Source organism: Diadema antillarum, unplaced genomic scaffold (assembly GCF_040938485.1).
Source record: "Diadema antillarum isolate AM-2024a unplaced genomic scaffold, OU_Dant_1.0 seq00000095_RagTag, whole genome shotgun sequence".
NCBI lineage: Eukaryota > Metazoa > Echinodermata > Echinoidea > Diadematoida > Diadematidae > Diadema > Diadema antillarum.
In genome coordinates this window covers 392,429-415,510 of record NW_027271184.1, presented here as the reverse complement: position 1 = coordinate 415,510, position 23,082 = coordinate 392,429, and the positions used below count along the sequence as shown (strand labels likewise).

At 37.6% G+C, this 23,082-nt stretch overlaps 1 protein-coding gene across 1 annotated transcript; it reads left to right on the top strand.

Annotated features, from left to right (window-relative positions):
- The first annotated feature begins 1,872 nt into the window (after positions 1 to 1,872).
- LOC139726667 (solute carrier family 28 member 3-like) lies at positions 1,873 to 22,410 on the top strand. Its single transcript, XM_071637653.1, has 13 exons — positions 1,873 to 2,281; positions 6,060 to 6,146; positions 8,467 to 8,589; positions 10,825 to 10,917; positions 13,000 to 13,283; positions 15,132 to 15,273; positions 16,053 to 16,244; positions 16,904 to 17,065; positions 17,636 to 17,892; positions 18,309 to 18,477; positions 18,672 to 18,848; positions 19,707 to 19,887; positions 20,600 to 22,410. The coding sequence occupies exons 1-13, from the start codon at positions 2,237 to 2,239 to the stop codon at positions 20,671 to 20,673; spliced, it is 1,986 nt and encodes a 661-aa protein (XP_071493754.1). The 5' UTR covers positions 1,873 to 2,236; the 3' UTR covers positions 20,674 to 22,410.
- Positions 22,411 to 23,082: the final 672 nt, after the last annotated feature.

The following is a 23,082-nucleotide window of genomic DNA, read 5'->3' as shown; positions in this document are numbered from 1 at the left end:
TACACAGTGCACCACAAATTTGGGTAATGAAATCAGCATTTAAACTCAACTTGCTAGACAAGTTCACCCAGATAGTATGTGAGGATTGAGTGAATGCGGTAATATTACTAGAACACATCAGTAAAAGTTTGAGGAAAATCGGACAATCCATTCAAAAGTGATCGTTTTTTAAGGTTTCAGTGCCGCCGTCGATCGCCGGTTGAGAAAACTACATTTCGTGCCGTCACAGCAGGAGAGTGATAAAGTATCAACATATTTTTATACTTCTAGCAAAATGAAACAGGGTTTGAATAATATTATCCTCAACACGTTCTAGTAACAAGTCGAGGGAGTGTGGATTTTTTAAGAAATGAAATTTTGTAGAATATTCTTTGTATTTTCTCTATATTGTTATATACGTACATGACATCACAAACGTTAGTAGTCTCCTCATTTGGGGATGGCTGCATAGAAACTTTAAAAATTCATAACTTTTGAACAGATCTTACAATTTCCTCAAACTTTCACTGATTGATCTACTAATTTTGCTAAATTCATTCAATCCACACATCATTATAATTGGGTGAACTCGTCCATTAGCAGAGGAGCGCTGCACAGCCCGCTGCTTACGTGTGATATAGCGAACGTTCGTACAAACCACTACAGAAAGAACTTGAACAACTGAACGTGAAGTAAGCACGTATAGAGGCGTGCTTGTCACACTATACTTATTCAGTCTTTAGTTTGCGTGTCTGTGTGTATGTGTGTGTGTGTGCGTGTTTTTTTTTAAAGAAATACATTTTCTTGAAGAAATACAATTCGACCTCCCCCATCCCCCCCCCCCCAAAAAAAAAACATCACACAGATCTGTCAGACTGTTGGCAGCCACCGCGAAAAGTCCTGTTTTCTCTTTTAAGAGCTTAAAGTATGTGTGTGTGTGTGTGTGTGGGGGGGGGGGGGGTTGCTGCCTGCTCAGTGGTACTGTGACATTTTTCTTTTTACACGTATAGAGTATTATAATGGCACTGTCACATGTAAGCTATGCTTCTAAAAATGTGGAATTGATCATGACATAGAATTGTGCAAAGAGACTCAGGTTTTTGAAGACGTTAATGAACTGATTCATTATGAAACTGACAAAAAGTTGTGACAAAACTGCCTTGTATATTATTGAGTTCATATGTGACATCGCACCCCCGTATGGTATGATTCTATTTTTTTTAATGTGAAAATTTTGGAGACGAATAAAGAATAAACACGAAAAAAATTAAGAGAAATAAGAAAACTAATACCGGAAAAGAGACAAGACAGACAGCAAGAAATGAGGAATAGAAGGAGGAGAAGGCAAGGAAGAAGAAAAAGAAAAAGACGAAGAAGAAGAAGAAGAAAGGAAAAAGTCATAAAAGGAGTAGAAAAGGGGACTGACGGACATGGCGATGAGATGAACGAAACAATAAGATACAAAAAGTTGAGGAAGACGAAAAGAACAGCTAAGAAAGAAGAAAAACGGAGAACAAGAGGAAGAGAAGGAGAGAGAATAGTGAGAATAAAACGGAATTATAAGGAGGAGAAGAAAGAGAATAAGGAGAAGGAGAAGCACAAAACTTATTTGCTCTGCACAGCAAGGTGAGACACTTCAGTAATCTTAGATGCACCCTGATCAGGCTGATACGCCCCTGTCGAGTCTTTGTCAAAAGGATTGGGCTCCGACCTTCGTACTTTGCTGAAGAAGTCCCCGAACAAAAGGAGTCGTCAAAATGTAAACGAAAAGTTCTTGACTGTATGCACTCTATCCTCCGTTTTATTAGAACAGTGTACTGAATACAGAGAACCAATTGATGTAAGCAAATGGTCTGCGGATAAACAAGAAACTCAAATGAACAATTCCACCTACTCAAAGGAATCATTTTCTTACGAATCGCTACGCTATTATTGAAGCTTCTATCCAGCCGCTAGCTGTTCCAGTGTAATTCCTAGGCCGATAGAGGATATGTGCTCGGTACACAGCTTATAAACAAGTGAACAGGAAACATTAAAAATATTTTGAATGTTTCTTCAGACGTCCAAATCAATTTTGCTCAGGTATAGCTTGGTGTTTTCGCGCGGTTTTCACGGCAATGTTAAAGCGCGGGACGTGGCGTCGGGACTCATAAACGTCAACATACGGGGAGCAGTGGTAAATGACGCCAGACATTCGTATCTTCATTGAGGTTTGAATTCTATCTTATTAAGCAGATTTTGGATCTATTTGTGAGCGATGTCCGATCACGGAGGAAATAACAGCGAGGAGATCGGAATGAAGGTGAGTACCGACAGCAAAATTTCGTCATTTTTTCAACTCATCACGCGATGCTACGCAACAAAAAAAAAAAATGTAATGCCGAACAAACCCATAAGAAAATCAATGTTCAAACATAACCATCAATCGACAGAACACTGCATCCGACAAACAAGGGCTTACATTAATATATCTTCTCAGGTGAGAGAATTGTATTTCAAACGCAGTTTGTATGAAAATATCAGATGACGTAGACAGCTTATTAACACAAAAATATCAACAGTGTTAACTCACGATCAATAAGAAACTTTGATAGTTTAGTGAATATACATTTCCGATAAACGTTATGCAACGTGTAATCCGAACTCAAATGAGGCTATTTTTGTTTTCTTTGATAAAGGTAAAAGATAAATCCCATGTGACAGGAACGGTATTTCACACAGTCGGGTACATAATGACATGGACAATATTGATACTTTTGTGGTGTATATTGTGAATCAGATCGGTTTACGCACTGATGTCCAAGCAAACGATTAAGAGCACATTAGCTTTTTCATTTAGTCGTTCGACATAATAGAAGGCTTAGATATCTAATATTTGATGAAATGGGTGTCATCGACCATCGAGTTCATGGCTACACATCGCATTTTCTATCCCCTCACGCTGGAGTAAACTGTTTTATGTAGTGAATTAGCATGATTAGGGGGAAGAAACGTTTTATTGTAAAGGTGATTTAAAGACAACTATGATTATTATTATTTAGTTTAAGTTTAATGAATAACAAAGTTTTTATGCAGTCAAGCTACTAAATCCGCACGAATACTATTAACATATTCTAACGAAAACCAGATAGCAGTAGTGTACTATAATGGATGCTGTATCTAACGTTTCATTTCATTTACTCATTTCAATTAAACACCAAAAAAATAATATGTTAATGTACAAAGCATAACGTGTGTATATATTTTTATATGTTTATATAAATATCTACCATGTCCGGAGCGAAGGAGAGCGAGTCGCTTTGGTAGTGAAGATGATATGTAAACCCGTGTGAATGAAAAAAAAGTAAATATTTTAGCTTTCTATAGTATGTTAATCCTTCTTTTTCTACCTGCACCTCGCTGTCATTTGTATGAGTATGGATAAATGATGACCTATCATGTAAAATGTGTCTATTTATGAGCAAATATAATAATCATATATATATGCAGGAAGTTAGATAGCGAGGGAGAGCTATCTTGATGAGAAGGGTTAAAATGTCTTCAGGAAAGGCGGGAATATGAAGAAACAAACAAATCCAACTCTCCAGATCAATTGCATGATCTAGATATCTTCACACTGCATTCATTCATGGGGCGTCGTCCCCAAACACATGAGATTAGGATCATGAGTGCAAGACTCAACAAGAAGTCTCAATTCTATGTCCAAAGTTCAAACATAAGTGAATTCAATCTATTCTTAATCGGGGTCTTGCTTGTTTAATGTACGAAAACACAAAAGTCACACCATGGTTTATCTGTTCATATTCCTACAGCTTCAGGTCTCGTGTAGAATGATCTTGATTACATGTTGTTATGAGATGTATTATAAGTGCATATTACGTGATCATCTGTTATTCATCTATTTTCCTAATGGCGTGCTCTAATTTTCTAGATGCGGTGAGCTACAATGATCTGGACCACATCAATGTGTATGGCTATATAAGCTGCAGAGAAGAAAATATCATGATTTAAAATGCACATTTCAAGAAGGATATTGAATAGGTGGCATGTAAATCTAAGTATCGGCATCTTGAGGTGACGTCATGAATTACTTTCTGTCATCAATAAAGAGAATTAAGTAATAGGAATGCCGGAAATTATTGTTTCACTGGAATACAATGTGGCATATAACATATTGATATAAACAAAATAATGATATAAGAATTCTTTTCTGATTCGCGGCTGTTTTGATTTACTATTTACACGAGCTCTCCCATACATTGCCGATTGCTTTTACAATTCATCTGATTCTGTGACAGTCTAAAGTGGCTTAGAAATATATTTTACTTAATTGTGAGAAATTAATATTACAGTCTACCTCAAACCCCGACCGATGGATTGTAAATTAAAAACTTCTTCAACAGCTGCAATCTTAAGAAAAACGGAAGCGCTTTGTATGCAAACCAGGGTTGATAATACAGATATCATACGAGAGGAACATAGGTTGATACGTGACATGATGTGATAATGTACCATGCACGGCTTTGTGTACATTGATGAGAATATAATATCGTTGATATAAATCATATTTTATTGAATGATTATAACAGATAATGTCCCGTAAAAAAAACCCCCAGACAATACACATGGTTATAAGCCTATATACCACCATCGATAAACAATCTGCGATATCACGAAAAAGTTGGCAACTTGCATCATAATCTTGTTATTTATTTACCCAGAGTCCTCGTGCGATCAGACTCTCTGCTGTGCGCAATCGCTAGGTAATGTTCGTTAATATGATACCGCCATAACAAAGCAAACATAGTCAAGTATCAATTCATCACCGGAAATGTGTTTTGATAATGGATATGATTGACGCGATATGACCTATGTGATTACTTTTTTTTATCTCTTTTTCTCTTTCCGATTCTTAGTCAAATATCTGATTATCTGTCACTCTTGCTGTCAAAAAAAAAAAAACACACAAAACAAAAAAAAATATCATATTAACTGTCTACTCCCCGTATCATGAATTACTGTTGCAAGGAGCGCGATATGCTTGATTGAATGATGTTGAGCTATGGATAAATTTTAGTGACATGTAGAAAGTGTTTGTGTAATATGTATAATATACGGAGAGCACGTGTGCATAACAAATATAGTACAGTTTGCAGGGGGTATCACGGCGTATGGTAGGATGATACTGACTATGGTCATGCATTTCCACATAAGAACAATTGAACAGCACAAAAGATATGCTTTTTGATTTTTCTATCTCATATTTTTGTAGACTAAATCCTTTTATTCTTCTAAAGTTTCTCTTTTCACTGAACAATATTCTTAATATGTGATGGTGTTTGATAATACATCGGTTAAAATCTACAAGATATAACTTACAATATGTACCTCCCGGTTGATTAAACTATTAAACCGAAGTACGCTGTAACTTACTGGCTATTGGCGTCTTTGTAATTTTAGCACCTGTTCACTATACGTTTGTGAAAATCATAAGATATTGGCAAAGAAATGTAGCACAGCAAGAATAAAAGATCACACATTTAAAGGGCTTGAATTTGACTAAGCAACAACTTATGAGGAATAGAAGTAGAAAAACATACCGTAAAAATGTAAGATATTGGGGGACAAATTATCTCAGCAAAAATCAATATCATGCATCAAGGGACCGAATTCCATAGGCAAACAGCTCTCAAGGAATAGGAGTTTTTAGCTGGTTGGAAATAAGTAGTGTCGTGAATACAACAGTACAAAGGCTCCATATAGCTCTGAAAGTCCTAATAACCTCAGGTATACTCATTCTTATCAATGACAAAAATAATATGAGGATGAGATCATTTACGTAAACCGTGTAAACCGTGACCGGAGGATAATCGCAAAAAGTGGGTCATTAAAGACAAATTTCGATGGAGTTTTCATTTCCAAGCTGTCCCAAAGAGGCAACTGATGACGTGTGGCTGTGGTTAAATCATCTTTGACAATAAAGTCATGAGCGTAAACTTTGCAGAGGGCCGGTAGCTGCAACAAAATTAATGATGTATGTATTGAAGATTTGTCCTTTATATTTCTCCTTTTCGACACAGGCTAAGAATACCGCAGTGACTCAAACTGATATCAACGGAGGAGCAGACGTCGATACCGACCTCAGCAACAGCAACGCAGATGGCAAGGTATTTAGAGCCCCCCACCCCAATAGTCTTCGTATATATTTAAAGATGGAAAGCACAGGGATGACAACGGCAATTAATGTATTCATTCTATAATGTAAAAATAATGAAAACTTTGTGTGTTTTCGTGTGTTGGCGTGAGTGTGTGTTTTCAAGTATGTTTCTCCATGCATGTCTCAGAGCGAGTTTGTGTATGCACATTTATGCAACACTGAACATCCTGCCTGCTCAACAACACATCTGCTATGTATATATATATATATATATATATATATATATATATATATATACATATATAAGTCATAAATGTGGTATTTTCTTCTAGAAAGTGAAGTCAGCTCTTTTCCATGTTTAATTTCATCTGTGTTTTTATCGAAATTATTGTTCATTTGACTTTGTATATGTGACACAGCTTCCAATAGCCACAAGTTTTGCTGAAGACCAAAATTGACAACTTTGATACTTCATCCTCAAAGATACTGCCTATAAGTTTGAGAAATATCGAATTGTCAAGTTGTCAAAGTAGACAAAAGAATCATAACACTGTGTCTCCTGGTGTGTTACAAAATAATAATTATGACACATGTATCACTAAAGTAACAATGCTTTATTGAGGAAAAAGGACTATTGTTACTGGTTACTGTATATAGTACAGACATATTCAGCATCTTCATTTTCATTTCATTTCATATATTTTCATATCTAAATGATACAAAATTACGGTGAAGTAACAATGGCGATTTGTACAAGTAGGTGAAATGGCATGAAACGGATACTAATTCAAACAATTGTACAACAATATAGTGCAGTAAATACACACCTGTACATACATGAGCATGAGTGTACACATATGTTATAGAAATATTTTGATCTTCATGAAATCACTGTGACTTGAAATAGCAATATGATAATGGACAATATTTCAACTCACAGAAGCATCAACGCAATAGGCGAGGTAGAAAGAATAAATTCGATTTGCAAAAAAAAAGAACAACAATAAAGGACAACTTTTTTTCTCCTTAGGGGGAGGGGGAGAGTAGGATGAGGCATTATATCTTTTGATTTCAACATTTCTCGTCTCAAAATTTTTGTTTTGGTTATTTCAAAACATTGTTACCTCCCCCCCCCCACCTCATTGACAGTAGGCCTATACGAGTTTATAATCATCAAAACCGAAGGTATTTATGTGCAAGACCAGAGCGGAAAGACCCGAGTTATATAGCTTGTACATAGTATATACACTGTGGAGCAGGTTCTACCATTAGTTGACTGTAAAATAATGCTGAGTGGACAAAGAACATAGATGGTGACCAACAGGACGAAATAGGAACTCAGTCATCGCCTTCGAAAAACATGTTGAGAATCATTCTGTCCAGAGTTTGAAAGTTACTATTTTGTATCAGATGAAAATATAGGCCATAAGTCTAGAGCAAATATAGAAGCTTTATTATAATTCCGCTGTCCCAGTTGGTCGAATGAGAATTTTCACCCTAAACAGAAAGACGGCTAAGGCGACAGCTCTGTGAAAACGGAAGCATCGAGTATCACAGAAATCTCACATAATAATTGACTACAATAATGTTTACAAATTCTTTCCTATCATAGTTGGCTTAACTTTCCTTGTACGGAATTCAAGTTCATAACATGTTAATGTACTCATAATGTTTGTATGGCGGTGTTTGCATTTTTTCTCTTCATTTGGATATAATTTGCGTGTATTTGAGCGAGCTAGGGTGGAGTTGTATTTGAGGATGGTGGAGTGTTATGTGCGGGTTAAGAACTTAGTTCAATAATGTCAGTGGTATATACAGACGTAACTTTAAAGAACACATGACACAGCATTCAAAGAAGACATACTTTGAAAATGAAACTAATGATTTTGTTTGTTAAGAATAGCTTCTAGGACAATTATTACACTTTAATTAACATTGACATGAAATGAGTCTTTGTAGAATATTCTTCACCACCCCCTCCCCCATCATGTTCTTATACAGGGACAACCATCCATAACACACACACACACACACACACACACACACACACACACACACACACACACACACATACACGCACACGCACACATTCATAAATAACAAGAAAAAACAGAAATGTTCTCATTCATGCGGATGATTGATTTGTGTGTTGTTTTTTCCCCTCATCTCAGGCAGGTACATCTGTGAAAGAGAGAAGAATTAAAAAAAAATCACTATTTCTGTAATGTCTATTTTTTCTCTCCCCTCCCCCCCCCCCCCACCCTTCATGGTAATGCGATTGTTCTGTCTGTGGGTGGGTGTGTATTATTCTTTCTTTCTAATCCACACAGGATAATACATACGAGAATGCAACTTATGACAACCACACGTACGAGGAGGAAGAATCGCACCAGGAAAACGGGAAGGCAATAACCCCCCTCCCCTCCAACGGGTCCACCAAGGCAAACGGAAAGGTGAGTATGATATCCGTATTAGGATAATCTCTGTATAGGATAACATTTACACACTACCTCAACATTGACACACTATCTGTACTTTGCTCCCAGCCGTGGTAAACTGTTGTTTCTCACTCAAACGCATAATAACACTGATGAGGCAAAGAATGCTTACAAACTTTGAACGCCTCTGGTTATACAGCAATTATTTATATGCTGCAATTCGCTTACGAATATGTTTACATTAAGAACATTAACGGAAAGGATTTCAGCTCGTTATATCCTGTAGTACAACCACATTTACATCATGAATTAGAAAGAGACTTCCCCTTGTACGCTATCGGGAATTAAGGCCATTTGAGGTTAAAAAGGCTATTACGGTACGTTTACCATGTTTAGCACTCGATGCTAGCGTCTTAATATTGACAATTCAACGTATAACTCCTTTATAAAACAAAAACCTACAGGACCGATAAATGCAGTTAAGGCAAATAGGACAGATAGCGACAGAAGCAGATCCGTTTTTCAGTGATGCTTTGTGTGTTTTATGTTGGTGTGTTTGTCACATGTTTGTTACATTATGTACATCATTAAGCAGAAACCTCAGTCCTGCTATCTCACCAGATAGCCATACTGAAGACTTTAGAACCTCGTCCTTCATTAGTACGCTGGTTCATTGCACGCTTTCGGGTAAAGTTCTGCCCTCTCATTGTTCTGTGTTATCAATACGAGCGAAAAAAGATTGCCAGAATCGCATTGATTACTTATGCCTCAAATGCCAACGTGAAGCATGTTTCACAGTCTGGTGTTAATCAAATCTCTCTCCCTCATGTTGGGATTGGTTTTGTCACAACAGTAATTCTTTTGTAAAAATGAAAGCAGGTCATTTAAAAATAATTACAAGCCTAAAATTGCATAACTTTCCATTTATAAGATTTATAGAGCAATTGCATCAGTTGCTTCCATTGTCAGATGATTGTACTGGTGTGGTACGTGGGTTTTGTCAATGTGTGTTTAGTTGCTTCAGCACAAAAGCATAATCAAAGATGATCGTGTGTGGTAGGTCCAACATACAATATCAAGTTTACAAAAGTAAAGAAATTTGCAGACAATATTTGATTCTCCCTTGGTCTGTTTGCTTTTCGCCGATGTAAGCTCTATCGTTGATGTCAAGCAATGTTCGCCTCGGCTTTTTTTTTTTTTTTTTTGAGGTGATGACTGATGCGTTGGTACAAGCTTCCTCGGAAAAACAGAACAAAACAAACAATCTGCAGTTTGACATCCTGTTCATTATAATTTTCTATTTTTTTTCCTGCGATCATGCATGACGATGATGAATCAGGACGCGAAAGAAAAAACTACGTAGGAATCATGCGAAAATGCCTTTTATTGAAGTACCCTTTATTCGAACCCCATGACTGTTCGTACAAATATAACGTACTCCACTCCCCCACCTCCCACCCCTATATGAATTATATATGTTAGCATGATATGGGATGTTTGTAGTCCGCGTGTTGGTACCAGTACACAAAAGATGACCAAGTACGTGAAGTAATGCACTTAAGTTCAACAGTGCTATTTATTCAAACAAAATTTTCGACGCATGCACACGTCTTCTTCAGGGTCGACATGAGTAATTAATCATTCATGTCATAGTATATATAAACAGATATCAACAATGTCATTTAATGTTGTAACGTGGTAAACGTTGCTAGCTTTCTATTATGTTGAATCGTGATATTACCCGATGTCTGATCACCTGATATAATTCTACATAATCTATTTTCTATTATAATTTGTCACCGCCTTGTGGCTAAATTGCAAATTATTAAAAACTCTGGTTTAACACATGAATGTTTATTTGTGAAGTGTAGATGATGTATCTAAGATGTAGTTATATGAAGATACTGTCTTTATCGTTTCATTATTTGGCAATAAATGTCAGGTTTAGTGAAACCATTTATGAACGTTCACTTTGGTTTAGATTCGTCACCATGTTGAATTTCATTTTTGCGTTATCTTTGTTCATTTATGCATACATGTGGGCCTAAACGGACTTGGTGAAAAACAGCCTCACGACTGAGAGCGAGTTTTTTTTTTTTTTTTTTTTTTTGGGGGGGGGGGAGTTTGGTTTGGTTTTTTTTTTTTAACCCGTGTTTAGACAGATAAAACAAAGAAACAAGCAAATTTACTAGTATTTATACATTAGCACTATATTGTGTATTAGTGTATTCTTTCAATTGTTTCCCATAGGTCAACGGTGTCGTCAAAGATGGTGAAACCGATGGTGAACACGACGACAACGATAACAACAATGACAAAGATCTCCAAAGCCGTTTCTGGGCAGTAAGTGGATGTCAATGGGGCATGAACTCACGCGACAGCTTATGTACAATAATCTTACTTCTCCGGACCATTGGGGACAAATATAAATAAGAATATGCAGCTTTGCTGCCGTTGTCAATGACAGTATCGTAGTATCACTTGCTCTGTCGATTATTCGGTTCGTAATTCCGAAGTTTCGTTGTTCCGGAGGTTCGTTAGTTCGAAAATGAAATAAGGTTCGTAATCGTGAAGGTTCGTTCGTAGCACCTTCTTTTCATTTCCGGATTTACGACCCTTATTTCATTTTTAGATTAACGAACCTTCGGAATGACATAACTCCACAATGGTGGAATATAAAGAACCTATTTTATTCTAGGATCAACGAACATATGGGTATTGGGAATTTGTGTGTTTCGGAATAATGAACCTTATTTTATTTTTGGATACACGAACCTTCGGAATAACGTACCTTATTTCACTTGTATTTTATTTTCCGACAAACGAACCTAGGTAGATCGGAATAACGAACTTTACTTTATTTTCGGATAAACAAATCTTCGGAAACTTAACAAACTTCACCTGTTCTGTTGTGGAATAAAAAACAATTTTTCTACACGCTGTTGTTACTGACTTTATCGTTCTGTGTAAATCCGTACCATCACGCGTTGAGGAGGTTCATTTGGTTTAGTTTGGTAAAAATTTGATTGCATTCCAGGTACAGTAAAGATTATTTATTGATTCATTTGTTTCAATATTCTTTTAGCAGGGTAGCCCTTTCAGTTGGTTAACTGCTCTACCAAGGGCCCCTGCTCATATTATATACAGATAAAAATGTCATGAACATTGAAACAAAGTACAAACAATAAAATATCTTACAATAAAATAGATTAGATGTATATAATGTGAAAATACATGGATCGATAAGTATATAGGAATTCTCAATTTGAAAGGGAGAACACCAGATGTTTGAGAACCAGCGCACTGAAGTTGTCGTTGCTGGGCCGAAATAACTCGGCCAGTGTTCATATCAATAATCCTAGTAATTATACAAACCGTAATCCTAATCCTAACTTTATACTAAACATAAAACCCTTTCACAACATAAGCGCTAAAATAACCTTTAGTCCTTTATAGAGAAATTAAGACCGGAGCAATTGTCGATGGAGCAAAGGTCGTGTCACGATAATGAGAGGTGTAATCAGGCCAGCACGCATGCAGTGATTGGAAAATAATTGCCCACAGTATCCGTTTTCTTCGCCACCTCACCTCAGAGGAATCAAAATGAATGCTCTAAATTTTAACACCTCGGCCTTCTGGAAAACTCCCATTACCCAGGGAAGAATAGAAAAAAAAAACCCAGCGCTTTCCCACGTTTTGCGTATAAAATAGTACCAGGTCCACAATATTTGTTTGAAATTTTACGAACACATTCTTTTATCGATGAATCTGTTTACGTGATAATTACATTGTCAGCAAATGCTGACATCACATCTTTGGTATGGTGTTAATGGGTTGTAAGTACGAGAAATTCGTTTTCGTATCCAGAAAGCTTGTGGTATGAGACGACAGATATTCAAAGAAATGTATTCATTTGAGTTGTCCCTCACTTTGAGTTGTTCTCACCTCCGCCAAGGATGTTACGTCTTTGCGGGCGTTTGTTAAGTTAGATTATGCGTGTGTTTGTGTGTGTGTGTGTGTGTGTGTGTGTGTGTGTGTTCTGCAGGCAAAAAGTAACTCAAAAAGTTATGAAGGAATCTTTAAGAGGTTTCAGGTTATGCTTTATGTGATGAAAATAATAGGTAAATAGTTGTTGTTGTTGTTGTTGTTTTTGGTGGCGATTCGGATCATGATCCGGATCCAAGATCTTTTTGACCGGATGCGTTCACAGTCCTATGATGACAGTGACCCTGTGGTCTTCGAGGTGTGCGTCTATAGAATAAAATGCTTCGATATATATTTCTGATAATTTTAATAAGCATTATGTTTATGAAATGATAACTTCTGGATCAACATTAACATCATTATGTCCAGAAGTTGTCATGGGAAATAGTCCATCATCGTTTGAGTTTCTATCGCTGATCATCAGATTAACTCTGTTTGCAGGTCATCTACGGTTACACTGACATCATACAGGGCTCCATGACCACAAACCGGACTCTGGTGAGATACTGCATTCTAATCACACTTCTCCTGGGTTACACCGCTTACCTCATATACGCCTGCATCTACGACTTCGACGCCGTGTTCGTCTTACTCATCATCACCGGCCTGGTCGTGTTCGTCTACTGCTACATCCTCATACGAGACACGCGGGGTGATGACATCGACAAGCACGTCATACAGCCCACGGTGAAGAAGATTGATGAATCGTGGAAATATCTCGAGTGGTATGTTTCTGTTTCAAGTACCATGACATGATATTGATTATATAAAAACATGAAATAGACGGGATCCCTCCTGGGCAGGTGGATGGGTCTCAACCCAAACTCCCTGTACTCCACGTTCTAGTTTAGTATCAATAAGAAGAATACTATCAAACGAACAGAACAGGGGAAATGTCAACTTGTTAAACCAAATATGAAAGTTCTGATTTTTCAACGCTTTAAGTATTTTGCCTAGAAATCACCACGCTATTACTTATTTTGGTTAATAAAATCAATTCTAGCATAAGTGGAGTCCCCCTTTAAGGGTTTGAATTCATCAGTAATGTTGAGTCTGTTATATTAAGGATATATTCTCCCGACTGGCCCAATCACCATTTTCATGCCTGCAATGCTTTAGAGTCCAAGAGCATTAGGTCAAAATAGGCTTAAACCTGGACATTTCTGGTAACAACCTGATTTTTTCAGGATAGGTCCAGGATATGTGTAGAATAACATACTTAAAGTCCTCATAAATCCTCCTTGAGCGTTTCCGCAATCCAAGATGGCGTCCAAAATGGCTACCATTTCCTGAAATTCTTATAACTTTTCAACAATCTAAATGTCTAATTATATGTTATGAAGCATGAAAAACTCAATAAAATACATATTAACCCATTCCCTACGGGAACTTGGTGGCCTGTGTACTAAGGGATTTCAGAATTCGGCACAGAAAGGGTTAAGAGATGTTGACGCACACAAGTACCGTAATCCAAGATGGCGTCCAAAATGGCCGCCATTTCCTAAACATCTTTATTACCTTCATGCCTAAATATATGTTTTGAAGCATGAACTCAATGAAATACAAAGTAAGAGTTGTTGAAGCACGCAAGTGCCTTAATCCTACGATTGGCGTCCAAAATGGTCGCCATTTCCTCTTTTTTTCCCTCATAACTTTGCAAGTAGATTTCACCTGTACACACTTCAAATGTCGAAATATACGTTTTGAGTCACAAGGAACCAAATAGAATACTTTTTCAGAGATTCTGAAACACACATAAAGCGCTTAAGCACTTTCAGAAATCCAAAATTGTGTCCAAAATGGCGCCATTTCTTGTTTTTCTCAATACCTAGGAACTCATGCAGTAACCCCGATCCGCACTTAAGTGTCTCAATATATATTTTGTATTTGAGTTACATGGTTGAACAATTATAAGAATTTTAGAAAATGGAGGCCATTTTGGAGGCCATCTTGGTTTACGGTACTTGTGTGCGTCAACATCTCTTAATACGTATTTTATTGAGTTCTTCATGCTTCAAAACATATATTAAGACATTCAAATTTTGTATTTAGGATACCTGGTTGAAAAGGAAATGGGGCCATTTTGAACGCCATCTTGGATTGCAGAAAACGCTCAAAGAGGATTTATGAGGACTTTAAGTATGTTATTCTAGACACATTCCTGGAGCTATCCTGAAAAAATCAGCTTGTTACCGGAAATGTCCAGGTTAAAACTAATACTATTGGCCTATTAGTTAGTAAGGGGTCAGTAGGGAAAGTAGATGGGGAGTTCAACGGAAGTTATGAGAATTATGTCAATGTCATGTGAAAACTTAGGCAAAATTTCGATTCCGCCAGCAAAGAGTTTGTCAGATATGAGAGATAGAAGTCCACAATGGTTGTTAAACTATGTAAGTTATGAACACCGAATCCCAATCAATGAGTTCAAGGTCAAACTTAGTAAAAAAGAGAGTATTGATTAAGCTATATGCGCCCACCATTTTCTTCAGTTTCTTCGAGAGAGCGATATTTATTACACAAATTTGAAGATGATACAAGCACGGCGGTTTCACCATTTTGCCTTCTTTCCACAGGCCGATATATCTTATCTTAGTGGCGGGAATCGCAGTTGCTCTGTATTTCCTCACGCGAGACAACATTGAAAATCTGATATCGTTTGCCGGTCTTATCTTTTTCATCGCCTTCTCCTACGTCTTCTCCAAATATCCAAGTAAGGTGAGTCATTCGGAATGATCTCTTAGAGAAACAATGATATCCTCCCAGAATATCATGACAGCAGATAGCAGTATGTAATAACACACACAAACAGAAAATAATGCAACTTTCATATTTGTTTCTTCCGAAGACTGTGAACAGATGTCTATTGGCTGCGTTGGTTGCATCAAACGTTTGACAGGTTTGAAGAGGGGTTCCCATTTTTTTGTTTTGACAATCGCACCCATGATAATTAACGTAGCGAGGAACCCTTCCTTATATTATACAAGTTACGGCTCGTTTCTGTTTACCAAACAAGTACTAAGTCCCATCAAGTGGAGATGAGCATCACAGGGTATTTGGAGTCCTTTATTTACTTCACTTCATTCAATTCATTTTATTTCATTATAATACAATATGACATTTGCATACAAAGTAAAGTACAATATGACTTTTGCATATTCAAGTGCGATATAAATGCACGCTATTTTTATTTATTTATCTATTTATTTATTTTTTGCAATGAGGCAAAACATACTTTTAAATAAAGAAATGTGTGGGTAAACAGTAACTGAATCGTAACAAAGAAAAAAAGTCGGAAATGGAGGGGACTGCTAAAAGGCCTAGCTTGTAGAATGTAGTCCCCTCGTGAGTAGTAAATTGTAGTAATAATCAATTATTATTATCTTTTTTATTTATTTTGGGTATATATCCACATTAGCAGCTTGAGCTCTATCAGCCACGCTGTAGTTTTTTTTTTCTTAATTCTTGCTTTGGATCAATTACCTTTGTCTTCTTAGGTCAAGTGGAGACCAGTGTTATGGGGATTCGCTATACAATTTCTTTTGGGTTTGTTCATCTTGCGAACATATCCGGGGTTCGTCCTCTTTGAATGGTTGAGTGATGTCGTCTTCGCTTTTCTAAATTTTTCGTCCGCTGGTTCCGCCTTTGTCTTTGGCGATAACTACGCCGAGCATTACTTCGCCTTCTCGGTAAGTCAACATATTACTGCCAGTCTAATTCTACCAATCTCTATTGCGACTACGAGGGTGCAAGTTATCGAAAGATGTTAATCACGCCTTACAAATCTCAACCATGCATGGTTGAACATCGCAGACAGCAAATTTCTATTGTTATTTAAAGGAGGATCAGCCAATCTTAACGATATCGTTTCAAAGGTCACGAAAGCAATACTTATAATCGAGATATAGCTTTCTAAAATTTCTAAAAGTTTCAAGTTGCAAAATATCTCAAAATTGCATTGTACCGTTTGCAATCCATAAGATCTGCTTTAAATGGCAAACAGGAAATCTTTACACACACACACACACACACACACACACACACACACATACACACACAAACACAAACACACACGAAATGAATCTGAATATAAAAATATTTTTGGGCCTCTAAATTGCTTCGTCACTGTATATAGCTGTTGTGGTCAAACTTCAATAAAACGTAGTTGACAGATATTTTCAGAAAATAATAGACTGCAAAATTCAGGGGATATACAAATGTTGCCAGCTTTGTCATACTCTTCAACGATAGGAAAAGGATAAGGAAAGAAGAGAGAAGGCACCTTTGGTGATGGCTGTCCACAATCAACTGACAATGTGATTGTGTCTGTCGTTGCGGACTCTTTCAGGTTTTGCCGATTATCATCTACTTCGGTAGTGTCATCTCAGTGCTGTACTACTGGGGCGTCATGCAGGTCCTGATACAGAAAGTCGCGTGGCTCATGGAGCGAACCATGAAGACATCGGGCTCCGAGTCCCTGAACGCCGCGGGCAACATCTTTGTTGGCATGGTAACCAGTAGCGACAACTTGCATCCCCAAATGAGATTTATCACGTAATTCGATCAAAGAACGGAAAAATGGATACGAATTAAAGATAATTACTTAGCATTGTTATTCATATCATTATTATAATCATGGCTGAGTTACACATTACATCCGGACAGGCAAACCAAGCACAGGCGTACGATCATTTGTGATAACTTTATGACTATAAGCCAAAATCAGGATGAAAACATTTGAAGATGTAATGCTTAGGGTCTTGATGTGTCGAATAAAAGGAAGTATTAATGCAAATAGAAAAAGTTGGTATTTTGGAGCATATAATCAATTTATGTGTAATTATGACCTTAATTAACAGCTTCACTATTATCACCACTGCTGCCTACAACTACTGGAGTGATAACTTTTGCCTCTACTTTGACATGTTTGATCAAAGTCTACGTCTTCTTTGGTCTCTTGCGCTGCTCAGTTCTTCTTCTTTTTACTACCTTCCCCTCTCCCTCCCTCATCTCTCGCTATTTCTCTCTACTCCTTCGTTTGATCCCGTTCAAAGTTATTTTATTTACCTTCTTCCGTCAGACCGAAGCGCCACTCTTGATTAAGCCCTATCTGAAAGACATGACAAGATCTGAACTTCACGCCGTCATGACTGGAGGCTTTGCCACCGTAGCGGGCAGCACGCTTGGCGCTTACATCCTCAACGGCATCGACGCCACACATCTCATCACGGCTTCCGTGATGTCCGCCCCGGCAGCTCTGGCCATCTCCAAGCTCTTCTTTCCGGAGACGGAGCAATCCAAGCACACTTCAGTAGATGGCGTTAAGCTCCCGAAGGGGTAATGTCACGACAAAATAATTTAGATCCTCTGGGAATGACATCAACAGCAATCCACGTAGATTTAAGTAAACAAATCTGTCCCACGTATTGCTTTGAGAGTCATGTGACACATGCAAAAAATAAATTGTTCTGTTTTTAACTATATCGTTACATCTGTAACAAAATATAGAGAGGAAGAAATTTTCTCCAAGCTCTACCGCACAAGTGCAATAAATATCTTGTGATAACTTCACGTGCATATGTTATTCGTCATTTATATGTTATTCGGAAATGAATGAGACAAGAAAAATGCATGGTCTAATAAAGCATTTTTCTTCCCATGAGAACACTGAGTAGCATAGATACGTATGCCTGTAACATTTCGCTCTGGTTCTTTCCTTTCTTCCCCCATATTTTGTTGAAACTCGTAAACAGAGATGAGCGCAACGTGGTTGAAGCAGCCGCATCTGGAGCCTCGGCCGCCATCCCACTCGTCCTGAACATCGCCGCCAACCTCATCGCATTCCTCTCCCTTCTTGCTCTCGTTAACGCTCTGCTCGGCTACTTCGGTGGCCTCGTCGGATACCCTCAGCTAACCTTTGAGGTAAATTATATTCGAAAGTAGTTTGATATTTAGCAATGATGACTACACTTCCATGCACTCTGTCAAATACACAGTGAATGGAAATGCATAATAATTTTCTTCATTGCGTTCATATTCATTCATCGTTATATAAGAACGTCCTTAGTTTCATTTTTTCTCTCCCCTTCTCTTGTTGTGTGTTTGTCATATTCCAGTTCATCTGCTCGTACGTCTTTATGCCCCTGGCGTTCATCATGGGGGTCGAGTGGGCGGACTGCAACGTAGTGGCCGAGTTGATTGGCCTCAAGACCTTCGTCAATGAGTTCTATGCCTACGAAGTTATGGCCCAGTACATCGAAAACAGGGAAACGGGAGCAGGACCCACCTTGTCGGTAGGAGGCGACCTGAAAAAAGAAAAATGGGGGGAAAAAAAAGCTAAGGTGTTTAACACACGTCCCCGAATCTGCGAGCAAATAATACATGCTCATAAACACAAGCAAAAGCAAACAAGCAAACAAGCAAACAAGCAAGAAACTGCAGTCGTTTCACCATCGCTATTTGAATCATTGTTATCATTTTGAAGTGTGTAGTGTGCTTCTGAAGAATAAAACATAATTCTAAACAACCATTGTTAGAATATCTACACAGATCAAAAAGTACGACTTGATAGTTCTTAAGAGTAGTAAGAATAGTTCTCATAAAGATATTGGGATATGGAGCTTCCTGATGACAGTAGTGATTTATCTTTTCTGATGTTGATCAGCCCTAAGTAGTTTATTATACAATGCTCCAATATTAAGGCATGAAAGCATGAATTCATATGTGAAATGTAACACAAAATACAATAATTATTGGTACGAAACCATGATGACAATTTTCAAGCTCTATCGAGTGAATGCCTTGCCTTGGGAACCGTTTTTTTTTTTTTTTTTTAAGGGAAGATTGGGATGAGGAATTATGGCTTTTCTTTCCGCTTGTGTTTGCAGGTTGAAAAAAACGTGATGACGCCTTTTTAATGATACAAATTTATAACGGACAAAGGTCTAAGGAATATTCTTGCCTCCTGTTGATTTTCTTGCTCCTTTCCTTCATCATTGCGAAGACAGCTAAAAAAAAATCCAAAGCGTGACTTTATGTTGCTCGTGTTTGAAATGTCTTGCAAGTTCTATTTCGAATGATGACTTCTTTCTAAATATGATTTAATCTCCGATTTTCCTTCCTTTTTCCCTTTGTTTCCCTCGCCGCGAAAGGAACGATCTGAGGTCATTGCAACCTACGCACTGTGCGGATTCGCAAATATTGGTTCCATAGGCATTGTCCTCGGAGGACTCATTCCAATGGCCCCTGAGAGGAAGAAGGACATGACTGCAGTGGCCATTAGGGCCCTTGTTGCTGGCACGGTGGCCTGCTTTATGACAGCTTGCATTGCAGGTAATTACATCTGGTATAGGAGTGTACCAAGTACCACATAGGTAACGACTATCTATCAAGCACCCAATACATACCAAGGGAGACACGACACTTATTTGTACAAATCTCGACTAACAACAAAAAAGGACATGTTCTATGAATTTACGACATGGCCATGCACTTTAGTTTCTCCTAAGAAAGAATAGAGTGATACTTAACGATCAGCACAATGTGCTTAGATCCTCAGCTTTTTCTACCAGAGATTAGGGAATCTGGAAGCAATATTGGTTATTTGAAGACAGCTAATTCTTTGCCATTCCTTTCTTGCTGTGGGACTGCGTTTGGCTTTGTATAACAGCAGTTGTAGGCTTTTCGAAAGCTTTGAGATGTAACGTAAGATATTGCTGTCTGTACAAATGTATTAGGTTTGTGAAGGCATAGAGGACGAGTGAAATTGAATAATCCTGTCAAGGTGCCAGCAAGTGAGGTACCTCTATCAGTCCTTGGTGCTACTACTATCCGCAATTGCAGTTTCCTGTGGGAGGAAGGAATTGAAACACATAGTGTTGATCAGCAGCGCAAACGCACTTTGTGAATCGTCTCCAACCAACTCGTGTTCCTTTAATTTATCAGGACATTTTGCATAATTTGAAACCTTCCAGTCCTACCAATGAAGGAGGAGGATGGAGGTGACAGTTGTTCAATGAGAACTTCCATCTCTTTGTATTTACAGGCATACTTTATGTTCCAGAGGAGGTGTTGCCGACAAACTCGACCGCAATCCCAGAAGTCACGACTTTATACTGAACAAGCAAACAGGAAGAGGATTGGAAATGGATGATCCCAATGAGTAATGGGGAAACAAATATGTGTCCCCATTACTCCTGGCTACGTGTAGCTAGCTGGCTACGTGTAACTATGCAGACAAGGGAAAATCCCTCACTATTCCTCATCAACCAAAGGAAGTGGCTATAGACACTAAGATCTATGAAGGTCAAGGTTAAAGCCACTGCACTGAAAACAGGGTAGGGCACTTCGATTAGAAATGGACCACAGTGTATTTAAACCACAAACGTGTCATATAAATCACAAAATAACAAACCTGCCTATAAAATAATAGCACTCAAGATAAGGATCTAATATTTTTCCTTAAGCTCAGCGGTCAGTAACTGATTGAACATAAAAGGAAGTTAGGAGTTCAGACTGGACTCTCTAGTGCAGACTGGAGTTTCAATTCTTACATCATTAGTTTGAACACACAATTTATAATCATCACATCAGGAAACAAGGGCGCTGTTGCATGAGTCTTCTTTATCGCGACGTAAGGGTTCCGCACGTTCTAATGGAGTTGTGAAGTTTGGTCGGAATGATCAGAATGAATCGAATACAATGTAATCGGAATACAAAGTGTCAACCTTAGTTTGTCTCTTGATTGGACAACATACCGATCCTTTAGAGACACATTTTGCTGGCTATAGCTATTCTCTTTGATTGGTAGTTAACCCATCTCGGTTACCTTACTTTACATCGTCGATCTTCGTAATGAAAATTGCGGAGATCATCAATAGCGCCCTCTTGAATCCCGAGTCAGTGCACCTTTAATGTTCAAATTGAAATGCAGTTACTAGTAAATCAAACAATACTTAATAACAAAGGTTGTTCCCGACAAGCCAAAAGCTTGCACAAGGTGTTCCTTAATAGAAGCAAATAATGATATTGAATGCAAATTATACGTATTTGAAATGCATAATATCTTGTATATACATAGGACTCGAATAACTTATCCATAGCTGGTCGGAGGAGGATGTTGACCACAAACTCAAATAATTAGTTATTGTTCTAGCTGTTCGCAAATTGAATATCATCGTTTCCTTTTCACTCAATAGTTAGTATATACACAACGCAAATGAAGTTCTTGAAGTCATGTCTGTGGTTGCTAACTAGGTAATACTCCAACACTCTTTTCCGTAAATCATTGTAACTGCAAGTTATTAAAGATCTACGATACCAATCATGATGCGAAAGATGTGATATTATCTTCCCTTTGCAAACAGTTCCAACTAGATATGAATTTAGCGTAAATTTGGTGCGCAGCTTAACGAGAAATATTTGCCGCATTGATGTCATATCTTCATTTTCATAATTTGCATAGCAATTGTGACCCATGTTTATCGTTCTTTGAAAAACAAGTTTTTGACTATACACGTCTCACTTCAAGTTTGAGTACACTGAAACTTCTGCCACTCCTCTTTATGTTTTATTTACTCTTTCTATCAAAGTCACCCGAATGCGACGGCACCGTTCTCTTTGCATGCATAATGTCAATGAATGATAATTGTGGAATTCTCCGGAATTAGAAGGAAACCTTTTCGAGGCCTCAAGGGGGTTCACGGTAATTTGTGAAAGTAAGACGCTTGTTCGTGATAGCTAGTGGTATTGGAAGAAAATGCGGGAAGTCGTTTCTCTTTTCTCTGATATATACTCTCTAAAAAAAATCGAGTGAAAATATTCACTCTTAAAGGAGTGAATACAAAAAAGAGTGAAATTAGAGTGAAATTGGAGTGAATTTTGAGTGAAAATGTTCATTTTCACTCATTTTGGAGTGACCTCAGGGATCATTCGAAGATTTTGGAGTGATCCCTAACGTAACTCTAAAACATTTTCACTCAAAATTCACTCCAATTTCACTCTAATTTCACTAGTTTTTGTATTCACTCCTTTAAGAGTGAATATTTTCACTCGATTTTTTTCAGAGAGATAAACCTCCTCTTTCATGGTTAGATTAATCGTGAGAATTAATCATCACACATATTACTAACTTGCTCTACGATATATGACATTATAACCTTTCGAAAGTACAAGTTTAAAATGTTGACTACATTATAATTTCACTGCCGTAAAAAGTAAATAGGTCACGGAAAAAGTTTCAGTATTGTATGAAAGTCTTAACTAACATGACTACGGGCATATTTGAGTAGCAGAAAGATTTGAGAAGGCTCAGAGAGTAAGAGAGAGAGAGAGAGAGAGAGAGAGAGAAATCAAATGTGAGTTACCTGAAATATCATTTCTATGAGAAGAATAAGAATGCATTGTTCATAAAAAAAAAGAACATGCACTCAAAACTAATGAATGGAGAACAACATAAAATTGCGATTATATTCTCGAAATTATAATGTTGAAGAGAATGCTTCTGAGCAATGCTAATGAATTGAGTAC